Here is a 14921-nt window from a genome sequence, read left to right as displayed (position 1 = left end):
TGAGGGAGCCCCAGTCACCTGAGACCCGAATGAAGCCTTGGTCAGAGGCAGAGGGTCCTGGCTGATCACAGTCCCTGCAGGTTGGTCATCGACCACTAGAGGTCACCACTTCCCCCAGTTTAGGTACAGAGTTGGGCACTTGGGTCCAAAACAGAAACTGCTGGGTCCACGGTGGGTTTCCTGGTAGGCTGGGTCCTTCTGTAAAGTCTCTTGGGATCTAGAAGCACTTTTTTTCCATCTGGGGCTGAGCTGAATGACAGCTGCCTTTTCAGGGGTCGTTTTTCCTGTTCTCTTTCCTTGGCCCTGCCTTCCTGCCCCTCTCATCTTTTCTGCTATTACCCGTTTCCCTATTAAGCTCTTGGTTTGTTGCTTTTTATAGAGTGGGAGGAAAGGAAATGATCACCCCCTAACCCCACCCCCAGCAGAAAGGGCTGGAGGAGGAGCCTGGCCTGGCTCTAGGGGACTTGGGGGTGGAGTCAAGGGTGGAGCCAAGGCAGTACTGGATGTCCAGCCAAAGACACATTCTTCCGAGATGTCTCACCCTGGTCTCCTCCCAACCCAACGCCCACGTCCGCTCTCAAGGTAAATAGTTTGTTGGAGGTGGTGTGAGCACGGACAGCCTTTTCCATAACACACATCCTCTCCCCGACACCACCCCTACAATTCTGAGTCCTGATCACCACTTGTGGAAGCCACACTTCTGGGGGAGGGGTCCCCATGCTTAGGAAAGGGGGAAGTGCAATAGAATTGAGCTTCTCTCCCCATTAGGAGGATCCCTCCCCCATCCCTTCACCTCCACAAGTCTGGCCAAGTAAGATCATAAATAAAGGCCTGCAGTAACAGCTGAACTCAGTAACTACTGTCCTGAGCATGTACACCTAGACACACCCAGACCCTGAGAAGGACCCCAGAGCTACCCGAGGGGACAGGACTTCTCCATTCTGGCAGCTCCCTCATGTTATTCTGTTGCCTTGGGAAGCAGGCTTTCTTTGGGCTGGAAATGGCTGAGAAGGAAGACTACAGGTACCATCTCAGGCGGACAGTGTATCAGGAAGGAGGCAGAAGAAAATGGGGAGAAAGGAAAATGAAACTGACTCCTCCAGGGTGGGAAATGAAGAATGGGGTACCGAGGGGGTCCAGTCTCAGTGTCTCTGCAGGCATCAGACGGCTCCTCTCTTTGGTGAACCTCTAAGGGGATCAAAGATGTGGGGGCACCAGGGGAGTGGGACCTGAGCCAGCCCTGCAGACACTGAAGGCTGAAGGCGGAGTCGTGAGACCGAGGGAGGGGTGTGGTGAAGAGCTAGGGCCCTCCCAGTGATTCCTGGAAGCTGAAGGCTGGGCGGTGGCCCCAGTTCAGCTGACTTCCCGAAGTTCCTCCTCCCTCTTAGGGCCTCTCAGGACTGTTGCCGGGCAGGTTTGGATTTTGGCCTTAGCCTGAGAGCCAATCACAGGTGGGGAATGCAGCCACAGCCCCTCTTAGGGCTCCCCCAGCTTCAACACCTCCCTTCCCTGACATCCCCCAGCTCCCTCACAGCCTTCAGCCTCTGACTTCTCAGGATGTAGGCTTTCATCTGGGGGGTTGCCCCCTTTCCCCTTTCATTTTAAAGCTAGGATTCAGTGCAGCCCCCAAGGATTCTTTCCTCTGGTCACTGAGGTCAGAATGGGAAGGGGAGTCACTGTGAAACTTTTCAGGAAGCAGAAGCGGACCTCAAGCACCCCTTTTCCTGGCCTCTTTCAGGGGATTACTGCGGCCAGACACCTCTTTGCTGACCTCTGAAACCCTGTGGAGGGACTTGGGAGAGAGGAAGCTGTTAACCCAAGTTCAGGGAGATGTGGTGCAGGGGCCCTTAGCCTTGCTGCTCTGGGGGGGAATTTAGGGAAGGACTCAGAGGAACTGGACCCCTGAGAGTTGAGGTGGGGGTGGGGTGGCGGTAGGAACAATCTTGATGAGCACAAGAGAGATCAAGCGTGCAGAAGGCCAGCAGATTGCTGGGGCTTCTCATTTCTGAGTGTTTGCTGGGGGAAGGTGACTGTGGTTCTAATCCGGGGACTTAGAAGTGAACTTCTGAGGACTCTGTTCAGCTGGGTCAGAATTCCCCCCTCCCCCCTCCCAGCTTCCCCAGGGTAATCACCCACCCAATTACGCTTCAGCCTTCAGACTAAATTTAGCTTCTAGACTTCCCCAACTGGGGGCCTCCCTGCAAGCAGGTGCTCACAGCTGCAGGGGTGGGTCTGAAGAGACCCGAACGTTTCACTGGTCCAGATTCAACCTCTGTGGTAACTAGGAGTGAAGCCAAGCGCAAGGGCCCAGGTGCTGACCCACGTGATGGCATGAGTGTCTCAGAGAGTCTTAAGAAACCCTCTCTCAAGAGCCCTTGAGGCAGGATCTAGATAGACCTGGAGAGCAGAGGGATGAGAGTGAGAATAAAATGCAAGGAACTGTTAATTCCTTTCCAGATTCTCTCCAACCAGATCCTCTTCCATTTTCTGCTTTCCCCTTCTCCCCAGTTTTACAAATAGACTTCATTTGAACTTAACACCCTCCCCCACCAGAGTAAACTGAATCAGGAAAACCTCTTCTTAAAGCATGGAGAATCAGGCTAGAGATTATAATTTGGAGGTGGAGTGGGGGTGGGGGTTCCCACATTCCCACCCTCTCTCCTACCAGCATCCCTGAAACCCATCATCTCTGGTTCTGGGAGTCAGCTGGGTGGAGAAGTTAGAGCAGAGGGGGGCTTATTTGTCACAGGCAGGTGATGAAAAGATGTCAGCTATACAGGGTGGGAGGCACCTTCTACAGGAAGTAGAAAGCCTCAGGAAAGTACCTAAGACTAAGTCTGTCAACAAGAGAGATAAACAGTTTGGGTTAACCAAACTAGACAGTACAGATCTTCAATCTGACTTCGGGCTCCTTGACCCTGGAGCCTGGGGAAAACTCTAGAGGAGGGTGTTTCATGGCTGAGGTCAGACCCTAGAAAGGATTGGAGGGAGTAATGCGCCAAGTTAGTCCAAAACAAGGCATGCGTGAGCCATGGCAGTCAGAACCTAGGGAACCAATCAGCTACATCAGTTGAAGGGGAGGTGCAGAGATGGCTAGGGACTGGAGAGACCAAAGCACTTTTTCAGTGAGCACCAGAGAGCTGTGTTTGAATCTCAGTATTGGAGAAATGGGTTCAATTTCAGGACGGTTCCAAGTTGGAGTTAGGAGGTATGTCTATGTGAGCCTTGCCTGAATCTTAAGACAGAGCTCTACAGAAAGAACTTGGAGTTAGGAGGAAAAGAAACAGGGTGAGAGGCTGAGGTTACTTTCTTCCTCCCTCCCCTTGCCTTGATTCTTGGTTGCCTGACTCTTTCATGACATCGTAAGACTCCTTTTTAGCTCAGGTAGAGGAGAGGGCAACCTCTTTCTAAAGTACCAAAGATGTGACTTCCCTGGTGGGCCAGTGGTTAAGACTCCACACTTCCAGTGTAGGGGGTGTGGGTTTGGTCCCTGGTTGAGGAACAAAGATTCCACATGCTGCAAGGTGTATTAAAAAAATAAATAAAAGCAGAGAGTATAAATATTTTCAATCTTGCAGGCCATCAATCTCTGCTGCAACCCTTGACTCTGCTGTTAGAGCATAAAAGCAGCCCTATGGCAACCCACTCCAGTACTCTTGCCTAGAAAATTCCATGGATGGAGGAGCCTGGTGGGCTACAGTCCATGGGGTCACAAAGAGTCAGACACGACTGAGTGACTTCATGACACAACAAATGGTCATGACTTTGTTCCCTTCAGACTTTGTTCCCTTCAAACTTTGTTATCGCTCAGTTGTGACTCTTTGTGAACCCACAGACTAGCCAACCGGGCTCCTCTGTCCATGGAATTATCCAGGCAAGAATACTGAAGTAGATAGCCACTCCCTTCTCCAGGGGATCTTCCCGACCCAGGGACTGAATCAGCATCTCCCGTGTCTCCTGCATTGCAGGCAGTCTTTACTGTCGGGAGCCACCAGGGAAGCCCCCCAAACGTGATTTTACTCAATACTAAGGGGCCTGGTGGGCTGCCATCTATGGGGTCGCACAGAGTCGGACACGACTGAAGCGACTTAGCAGCAGCAGCAGCAAGGTCCTGTGTGGTGTGTTTAGTCGCTCAGTTGTGTTCGATTTTCTGTGACTCTTTGGACTGTAGCCTACCAGACTCCTCTTCCATAGGATTTTTCAAGCAAGAATACTAGAGTGAGTTGCCATTTCCTCCTCCAGGGGATCGCCTCGACCCAGGGATCAAACCTGCATCTCCTATGTCTCCAGCACTGCAGGCAGATTCTTTACTCGCTGAACCACTGCTAAGTCACTCCAGTTGTGCCCGACCCTTTGCAGCCCCGTGCACTGTGGCCCACCAGGCCCCTTTGTCCTTAGGGTTCCCTAGGCAAGAATACTGGAATGGGTTGCCATTTCTTCCTCCAGGGGATCTGATCCAATCCAGGGATTGAACCCACGTCTCGTACGTCTCCTGCACTGGCAGGCAGGATCTTTACCAAGAGGGCTGTCCCAAACTTTGACATTGAAATTTTAATTGCATGTAATTTTAAAGTCACAAATTTCTCCCAACCAGTTAAAAAGGCAAAAACTGTTCTTAGCTCTTTTAAAAAATTACTTATTTTTGGCTGCGCTGGGTTTTTGTTGCTGCTCCTGGGCCTTCTCTGGTTGCGGCGAGCGGGGGCTCCTCCCCAGTACTGTGAGGGCTTCTCTCGATGGAGCACAGGCTCTAGGAATGCAGGCTCGGCAGGTGCAGCTCAAGGGCTCCAGGGTCTGGGCTCAGCAGTCGTGGTGCACAGGCTTATTTGCCCTGAGGCATGTGGGATCTTTCCAGACCAGGGATGGAACTGGTATTCCCTGCACTGCAAGGTGGCTTCTTAACCACTGGACTACCAGGGAACAACAAACCAACCAGGGAAGTCCCCCGTTCTTAGCTTTTGACCTATACAGAAACAGGCAATAGGGAAGATGTGGAAGGGCGCTAACTTACCCCTGGGATTTCTGCCATCTGGTTGAACTCCCACAATGCCCAGGCACAGAAAATCCTGTTTATGTCCCCTCTGCTTCAAAATACTGCAGACCCTTTTAATTTAATCTATTTATTGATACCAACTTCTTAGTGGTTTCTCCCTGGGAATTCAATGACTTGGACATGGTCAAGAGTTAGTTCTTATGGGACATTTCCCAAAATCCCTTACGTTTGTTTTTAAAGCACTTGTATGTATTCTTTTTAAAAATTATTTATTTATGGCTATGCTCCGTCTTCGCTGCTGCACAGGCTTCTCACTGCAGTGGCTTCTCTCGCTGCAGCTCCGAAGCTCTAGAACAGAGCCTCAGTAGACGCGGTGCGCGGGCTTAGCTGCTCCGCAGCGTATAGGGTCTTCCCAGACCAGGGACCAAACTCATGTCTCCTGCACTGGCAGGTGGATTCTGAACCTCGGGACCACCAGGGAAGCCTTCTAATCTCTCTTTAAATCTTTGCAATAATAAGATCGGAAAGACAAATATAGTTTACAGGGGAGAAAATTAAGTCCTGAGACCTAGTATTTTCACTTTAAATTTTAATTCCTTTTATCTGGTATTCAATTTCATTCCCACAGAGCACATTTTATCAAAATAGTTACTGGACCGCAGTGATCCGAACTTGGATGGGATAAAGTTTCTGTTGTTTTCAAATGTCTTTCATGATTTTGCTGCATTTCAGGCAAATCCTGTCTAAATTTCATTTTTCAACTTAAAGTTTCGAGGAATTGATTCTTTCAAATATATTGTTTAAGCCCCATGCAATAATTAAATATACATCATCTTTGTATAAGATACACTGTCATGCAAACATAGGGTTATGATTTACTAAGTCACGTTTTTTCCCCTCCTAGGACAAACTTTATCAAAGTTGTGTTGATGTGTTCTGTACTTAATAACCTACTTCTGGGATTGCTGACCAAATCCTTACTTTGTGTAAGTTTTTTTTCACTCAACAGCAGAGTGAAATGGATTGATCATTATGGTTCATGAGGGGGAAAACAGGGTACAGAACCTCTGCCCTGTTTCAGATCTGACCCCAACGACCAAATTTGAGAGAAAGGGGCAAAGAAGCAGGTAGCCAGCCACTCCTCTGCCATTACCAAGCTCCTCTGCAGAGCTGCTCTTCCTTAGAGCTGAAAACAAGCCACCTCATTTCAAAACATGCAGACAAAACCTCACGTCATTTCAACATGAAGTTGTTTCCCTGTTTCTGTTTCTCTACTCTGCCTCACGGAGGATTTCTGAGAAATGAAAAAAATGTCACCTCCCCCAGTGTCAGTCTGCAGTTTTGTTTTTGGCTTTTCTTTTAAAAAAGAAAACCACCGATGAAGAGTAGAGAGGAAATGAGTATACAGCTTGGGCATACAGTATTAACTCCAAACTTTACAAAGAGAAATGCCCTTCCCATTACCCTTCAGCCCCACCTTGCCTTAGATCTGGGCTTTCACGGTCTAAGGAAATAAACAAGTTATCTTCTCAGGAAATTTTAACAACAAAGCAGTGAAACAGCTGCTTCTTGCAGTGGCCCAGCTGTCCCCCCGCCCCCTACCCCGTTCCCACCAAGGACAAGAGATGGGTGGGCATCACTCCAGGTAACCTCAGGAATAGAGGTGTGAGCTGAGGATGAAAGGCTTTAAAGATCTGGGGATAGAGATCCAGTAGTTTCTGAAAGCAGTGTTCCTAAGGGAAAATCCCTACCTAGCACCACCCCCTCCCCATTCCCTAATCTGAACACCTGAGTCATACCAGCCCTGTAGGCGTGTCTATGAAATGTGCAGCACAATTTTTAAACCAGCTTCTCCTACTAAACTGGAAAAGATTGTTTTTAGGGGCACAGAATTGAAGGCATTTTAAAGTGGAAACTCATCTAATTCAGGTAGAAATCCAGCAAACAGCTTTCCTTGGCTCTTTCCCAGCACACCTTGTTCCAGGATAACCTGAATAAACACACGCATGTGACCACAGTGGGGGTGGTGAAATTCTGAATGGAATGCAGCTTCAGCTAGCTAGGGGGCTGGGACTGAGACTTCTGGCAGTCTGTGGATTTATACAGGCAGAGAAGCCAAAACAATGAGCTCATGGGCAAGAATGCAGCCTGTGGGGAAGTCTGGGCAGTCAGAGCAAACTGGTTTTTTGAGCCAGGATGGGAATAGCTGTAATCGAGTCTCCCACGGGAACAGGATTAGGGAGAGTGGCACCGCATTCAGTTTCTTGGGGTCCAGTTAAATAACTTTTGGGGGCTGTTCTTTATTTTCCTTTGCCTATGTGAACCTGAGTGGGTGAACATAGCTGGTGAATGTGTGAGTGAACTTAGGTGGTGCTCTTAAGACAACTTCATTCAAAGCAGGTCTGCCAATGCCAGCTCCCACACCAGGATCCAGTCGGCAATGGCTATAATCCTTGGGTTTTGTGTTCAAGACTGCCACTTTTAACAAGATAGAGCAAACAACCAAGTCTGTCTTCTTTACTTCCCAGATAAACACAATCCACTCAGTTATATGTCATTTACACCAAATTCATACTTCTAAAACCAAAGAGACCTCTTTTTTCTTTTTCTACCAGTGTTCTCCAGTACTTCTATATAAGGCCCTAAATGGAAGAAACTGAAGATACTGTATTCACTGGCCATGCAGGGTGAAGGGGAAGGAAGACAGGGAGGGAAGATGAAATGAGTAAAAAAAATTATCTACAAATCTCCTTTTCATAGCCTCCACTAGAGGTTCTTTCCGTTTCTACACTTTTGTGCACGTTTTCTATTCACTTTAAGGTCCAATTTCAAATGTTCCCTGCCTTGTCCCAGCCCTTGTTTTACTATACATATATTTTACAATACCTTTAAGCACCATGTGCACTGTGCTCTTAATTACCTTTGTCTGTTATCACTTTGACTAGATTGTGAACTTTACCACTGTGCTACAGTTGCTTTCTTTCCATGGATTTATTAAGCATAAATTCTTCAGATGTATGTCCTAAGAACAAGGACATTCTCTTACATAACCACAATATAATTAAAACACTCAAGAAATTTAACGTTGATCAGTACTACCTAACATATTGCTTATACTAAAAATCCCCCAATTGTTCAAGTCCTTTATAGCTTTTTTCCCCCTCATCCAGGACCCAAAGTTCACTGTGCATTTAGCTGTGAAGTTTCCAGTGTTCCCTAGGTATTTTATTTTCAATCCATTCTATATATAAAAGCTTACATCTGCTTACCCCTAACCTCCCACTCCTTCCTTGTCAATTTTGACTGAGGGAAGAATTGGTCCTTTCCTCACTCCAGCATCCCAATGTAGATAGTGCACAGTAAGCAGTCCCCTGCCAGGTGATGGACAAACCTCAAACATCTGGCTGCCTTGAGCTCTTTAAATGTTTCAGTTCAAAAAAAAAAAAGTCCCAGTTCATTGCAGTATTGAAATATTCTTAGCAAGGTAACCTAATCCCTAACCAGGGGATGAGGAAGAGAAGGTAAACTGGTAAAAATACAGAAACCCAATGGCAGAAACAAGCCACGGAAATAGATACTTGGAAGGGGTAAAATCCATAGCAGTACTCTTGGCGCAAACACATTTCACAACAGTCAAGAATTATTGTTCTATACAAGTACAGAAATGAACTGCCAGAGATACCAGGTATAGCTGGGAACAAAACCCTGCCACATGTATTCCCGTTCCCCCCGCCCCCCCCCTTCACAAGAATTACCAGTTAACATGAAATTCCAAGAGTTCTGTTACATCTGCCTGGAGGCAGATTCCCAACCCCCATCTTTCCACATGCTTCACATAACTAAGATAACACAGTAACAACTTTGAAACTAAAGAAGAGGGAGAGTCAAGCTTTCAAATCTTGAAACTGAAAAGTCTTTGAACAGTGTGGGAGGGTTCCAGAAGATAAAGTTCTGTAATCATTGAACAAATAGGGCCAAAAAGAACTAGGATAAATTAAGACTGACTCAGCTGATCATCTTGAACTCCAGGAATTAATGGTCTGTGCTCTGGGCATTTGGCTGGAGCCATGCTACACACCAGTTGGCAAGTTATTACACTTTAACTTTTATAAAACCCTCCAGCTGTCACAACTGCTTTAAGAACAGTGTTCTGAAACGGTATGAAGAGCTGGTACTCAAGTCACAAAACAGGAACTGAAAGAACAAGCCTAGTGGTGTTTAAATGAGGAAAAGTGTTGATTGACTCCCTCAGTGACTCATATTACTGGTTACCATTTGACCCAAGTTTATAAGGTGTTAAACTAAGGAATATTGCCACACAAATAGCTTCAGATAGCTACACAGCAGTGGGAGAAACAATACTGTTCAGCAGAACTGGACACTGATCATGATTCCGGCTCTCATGTCCTTTGCTAACTCTCCCTGCACACCTCTGTATGAGAGTTCAGTTGTAAAACAGTTTTCTTCTTAACTACCATCTTTTGGCAGTTAGGCTTCAGAAAGAGGAGCGGCCAGATGCACGTAACACGAAGTGGGGGAAGCACAGAATCCGGTTTGCACGATTAGTATTTTGTGATCAGGGCTTAAAACCAAAATGCAAACTCCATATTTGCACATTTCCATGGTGACTCCACTCTCTTTCAAAGTAACTGAAATAAAGACAGGACAGTGCTTCTGAAACTGACTTGCTAATTCACACTTCCTTTTTGGGAGGAAATGGGAAAAGTACTGAAACATTAGTACCAACCACCTTATCAAAATTCTTAACTTTGGGTGTTAATTCTTCTAGCTCCTTCAATCACCTCAAAAGGTTGAGTGAGACAGAGTGATACAATAACTGCTATTATGAACCTCCTTACTTTCAAGTTATACCAACATCTGGTGGTTAAAAGAAACCAGGACAGGGTATTGATTTTTGTATTAAAATGTACAGGAACTGCTCCAAAGTACAACACTAGTACATGTAATTAAAAGCCCAACACCTCTAATTTGAATGAAAGGAGTTATTCTAAAGGGAACTGACCTTCACTCTAAGGCAAATCAGCTTTATGGAGCTTTTGCTGGTTAATTCACCTAGACTGTACCTATTTGCTCAGCTGACTTCCCTCAGATGCTTGCCTAAGAGGGGGAAGGAAAACAAGCATTGATTAGAAAACACCCATACCACACCTTGTATTTGAATAAAATATTTATTTTCTTCTTCTCAGGAAAAACAGGAAGTTAGGGAAACACACTACATTTTATAGCCCACATTAGTTTGTTGGTCCTAACCCTTCTTGGCACAGCTGTCAACAGCATTAGCTGTTTTAACCAGAACCAAGGTGTTCACCCCCAACAGAATGTACACAGACAAGACTAAAGGACTGCAGGGTTTTCCCTGAGAGAAGCATCAGACAGAAGCTGCTGAGAGCCAACTTTGCAAGCAGCGCCTCCCTTTCCACTGTGGAGGATCTGCCTGCACATACACAGTCAGCACTTACAACATGTGCCTCTTCTCCCTACAGAAGCACTCACCTTGCCCCAAAGCACTTGGGCTCCCTAAACCCTCATCGCCAGCTGCTGACCAAAATATCAATTTTAGATCCTCCTTTACATTTCAGCACTCACACCTAGTAAAGTGGAAATGGGGCCCCTAAATTCCATCAATTTACATCTCTGTGCTTATTTCCACAACTGGCTATGGGGAGACAGGCCTTTCAGTCACCTTAACTAGATCTTAAGATTAATTAACTATATAAAGTGCTTTTAGGTCCTTAGAGATAGACATGATATAAATAAGTGGTCTCTGATCACAATGATAAATACACAGATAAAAAAATAGCTCTAGCTAGATGACCTTAAGGCTTAGAGATGGGCAGGCAGGGCAATTATTCCCTTGATTACATTCTTAGTCATTTTATTCATGTCTATTTTCGTCTGGAGTCCACAAACTAAAGGTCACATTCAGAGGCTCAAGTTTTCAAATGATCCTGGTTCCACTGTAGTTTTCTTCGGTTTACTAGTAACTTTTATATAACTTTGAGGTTTAACAAAAGAACCCATCAATTTTAAGTGAGCATATTCAAATGCAAAGGTACCTAGAGAAAATCACCTAAGAAGTTGTCCCCTTCTCTGAAAACCCCTAAGGGGACTTTTGAAAATTTCTCCCCAGAGTTAAGCAACACCCAGTAAGATACTAGTACAAGAAGGGACCCTTCTCACCTCATGACCGTTACTGTCAGCATCCACTGTACTGCCATCTCCTAAGATAAAATTCAAAAATGAGGAAGGTCGGTGGACTCTGTGGGCGGTCACTTAGGTTCCTAATGCCAAAAACTAAAAGGGCTAATAAGAGTTCAGGAATGGCAAGGTAAATTTGTAGGGACTAATATAAATATGTGTAGAGGGAGCAGAATAAGCAGCAAATATTTTAAGGAAGGATAAGAAATAAAGTTCAAGAATCATTAATAAAAATGAAGTATTTGTTTTATTCACAGGCTAGGCTTAGACCTGTGTTTTAACAAGCAAGCCTAATAATAGCACCATGGTTAGACTACAGCTTGCTTTGCCAAGCCATTATTGTACAATTTATTAAGCAAATAGGGGTCAAGTGTCTCTCATCCACCTGATGTGATCTTTTTATACATATTCCTAATAAGTCCCATTTGGAAAACCTGAAAATCTTTTAGCAAAAGCTCTAAAGATGAGCTCATGAACTCAGTTTAAATTGCACCAGTTAAATTAGGACAAATGGAAGGAATTCAAATAAGTAGTTGCCCAATCAGAGCCCATCATCTGAAAGTCATCAGCCTGTGTGTTCCACCCCCCAAAATAAAACTTAAAACTTTGACTCAATTATTCAAAACCCAGGTTGTAACAAAGTGAAAGGATTAATTTCCATTAATTTCTCAGTCCCAGGTTAAAAAAAAAAAAAACAAAAAACCCCAAACAGCAGTTTAAGAAATACTTACCCAAGTCAAGATAGGAAAATTAAAGCCTGCATAGTTATCAGAATTGTTGTACTACACCAGGTTGCATACCATTACATCAGCTGGTTCTGTATACAATCTAGTATCGACTAGAACAAAGATTAGAATAGAAAAGCTGTAAGAAGCAGGTTCCTAACTATAGAAACTGAATTTAAGGGTATGAAAAAATGAAAAGTAAAATTGTTTTTATCTTTTTGATTAATACTAATTTCCAAACTTATAAACAATTTTTACAGATAAACAGAAGTTTTTCAAACATTCCAAATTTGTAATTCTATTCAAACTTTCAGTATTCTTGGCCATGACATTAGGCAAATAAGAATCCCTCAAAGTAGAACAGCTACAAACATCCTGAGCATTTGGTCTATTGAAGAATCCCACATGGGAAAGCTAACTAGTACTGAGGCTTCTTGTCATAGTCGTAGCTTAAATTTTACATGTGCCACGGGCGTTGGTAGTGCTTCTGTTTTAACACTATAGAAGTTTCTGAATTCAGTGGGCGTATCTATGACCAGCCTGTCCATTTCCTGTTCTAGGAGAGTTGTCTCTCCACTCTACAGTCTTCACCAAAATGTCCATTTCCATAGCTTCCCAAAGGTTGCCTGTTGCTGAAACGGAACTCAGCTTCTTTCAGATACTGACTCTTTAAGGGAAATTACTTTTCTCATGTGTTTATTACTGTTAGCCACAATCCTCCTGTCACTTGGTTTTATCCATCGCTAGGTGATGGCCTGCACAGCCTGATGTCCGACTTCATAAATAGGTGTGAGTTCACAGTGGTGATTTTGGTGGCTGTTTTGGTGGTTGAAGAATCAATTATTGCACTTAAAAGGCTATCTTATTAGATATGCCAAACCAGCTCCTACTCCGGCAACACCTGCAAAAGCCAGCAGCACATTTCTGATGCCGCCTTCTAGGTCCTCTACATGGAAGAACTCCACAAACCCATCCTAGAAAATGAAAAAGAAGAGCACATTTTCAAGCGCAGGCTTCCACTGACTTAAAAACACTATTTACAAGGAAAAGATGAATTAAAATATCTAAGATTTCCCTCCAAACCTAATGACGAACCAATTCTTTACCCCCAACTCTGCAAAGGAGACACATTATGCAATTAAAAGGGAGGTGGGGCACGCTCAAGAATGTATTAACTATCATCCCCAAGGGATTCTTCTTTCATTTCTTCATAATCTGAATTAACTGGGATGAGGAGTAACTAACTGAATAAAAAAATAACCGAAGCAAAACACTCAAACAATAAAACAGCCTAAGAAAATCAGGATTTTTGACGCAACAGTTCAAGACACTCACACCACCATCCTTACGGGCCAACTACTTAAATCAACACCATGCAACCAGAGGTCCACAATTAGGGCCTTGAAAACTAAGCTGTGCATCTTAAAAACCTTTAGATATCCTCTTTCTCTTATTAAATCCTTCATCCATTTCCACTCCAAGTCCCCTACTCGACCTTAAAACAAACTTACCCAGCCTCTTTGTTTGACTATCCAGTCTCGTTTTGACCTTACGAGAACATCTGTGATGCTTTCTGCTAGTGGTTCGATGCAGCTTTCTTGATTTATACTCTTCAAGTGTTTGGCCACAAAGGCACCAAAAGAAATAAGAGTCACAATCCTGCCCCAGTTTGTTACTCCGTCACTGAAAACATGAACCATCACTCGAGACAAAGATTTGACATCGTCTTCGTTTTTGATGTCCAGTTTCCGAAGCATGCCTGAGAGGAAGAAAAGCATGCAGGTTCCCACGGTCGCTTTTGTCTACACCAGGGCACGATTCGCCTGCCCACCCACGGCGGGGGAAATTGCTATTCGGGCTCTAAAGCACTCTGGGCGATCCCACTTGAAAACTGACATCCCACCCTTTCCGGGCTTTGAACAGAGCTGCCATTTCCAAAAGAATTAAGTGGGCGGAAACAATGACTCACGGCCAGAATATTGGGTTTCAGAAATAAGAAAGTCCTTTCAATACAGACTCGTTTCTGTTTCCACCCACCGAAGATGGGTGAGTCCAGAGAGCTGGGGAAAAAAGGCAGCACGACTTCCAGGACTAACCCCCTTACCTTGGAAAGCCGTCTCGTGGTTGCGCTGCACCCCATCCCCGACTCGGCGCAGGGTCTCCAACGCCTTCCGGCTTGTGGTCCCAGACCCGCCCAGGGGCTTCGCGTCCTTGGCGCCGGTTGCCTGCTCCCGGAGGTACTGAGAGATTATCTCCAGGGACTGCCGATATAACTCGTCCTCCTCCTCCTCTGCTGGGGGCGGCGTCGAGGGCAGCGAGCCGTCCGAGCCTGGACTGTTGTTACTGGCTTCTCCGACCAACAAAGGTAAAGGCCGGACGGCAGGCCGCTTCCCGAGAGGGTCTGGCTCGCACCCGTCCAGCTCCTCTTCGGGCGACATGATGGCGTCGGAGATCGGGGATTCCATCTCTTCAGGCGGCGACGCGAGGCGTGTGGGCGCGAAGAACAGCAGTCTGGTGGGGGTCGCGGTGACGTCGGGGCCCTCGGCGCCAATGGGCGAGGGCCGCGCGACCCTCCGGGCGTCGGGCGCAAGAGTGGCCGGGGGGCTCGGGCCGGCGCTTCCGCCAATCACCGTGCCGGCTTCCCCTCCCCCTACCTCTCGCCGCGCCGTGGCCTCCTTCCCCGCAGCCAAAAGCCGCCCCCCCGGAGAGGAGGCGCCGCTGCCCTGTCCTAATCCGGCTCCCCCACAATAGAGGTTTAGTCCGATTACTGCGTTTCTCTTGAGGCCGAACATCGCGAACCGCTGCCGCTGCCGCCTGAGGAAAGTGGAGGCTGAGCCCGATTCCTAACTTGAAGAGAGCGGAAGTAAGCTCTGAGAGAGGCGCTCCGAGATCACGGTTTTAGGGCCAGTCCTACGCAATGGCGTCAGGAGCTCTTAAAAAAAAACACTTTATCTGTATCCCGTAAATGGGGAAGGCTGAGAAAGCTT

General features: G+C 46.0%; 1 protein-coding gene across 2 annotated transcripts; it reads right to left on the bottom strand.

Annotated features, from left to right (window-relative positions):
* Positions 1–10160: 10160 nt before the first annotated feature.
* On the bottom strand, positions 10161–14921 carry MCL1 (MCL1 apoptosis regulator, BCL2 family member). 2 transcript variants are annotated; one of them, XM_070367168.1, is made up of 3 exons: positions 14039–14873; positions 13446–13693; positions 10161–12908 (listed from the first exon to the last, which is right to left on the bottom strand). In XM_070367168.1, exons 1-3 carry the CDS (start codon positions 14724–14726, stop codon positions 12792–12794), a joined length of 1053 nt encoding a protein of 350 aa, XP_070223269.1. In that variant the 5' UTR covers positions 14727–14873; the 3' UTR covers positions 10161–12791. The 2 variants fall into 2 exon arrangements, with proteins under 2 accessions (XP_070223269.1, XP_070223270.1); XM_070367169.1 differs by lacking the exon at positions 13446–13693 and having other exon boundaries at positions 14039–14921.

The sequence above is a fragment of the Bos mutus genome, chromosome 3 (genome assembly GCF_027580195.1).
Source record: "Bos mutus isolate GX-2022 chromosome 3, NWIPB_WYAK_1.1, whole genome shotgun sequence".
Classification (NCBI taxonomy): domain Eukaryota; kingdom Metazoa; phylum Chordata; class Mammalia; order Artiodactyla; family Bovidae; genus Bos; species Bos mutus.
Note: the sequence above shows the minus strand (reverse complement) of the source record. Positions and strands in the feature narration are given on the sequence as shown.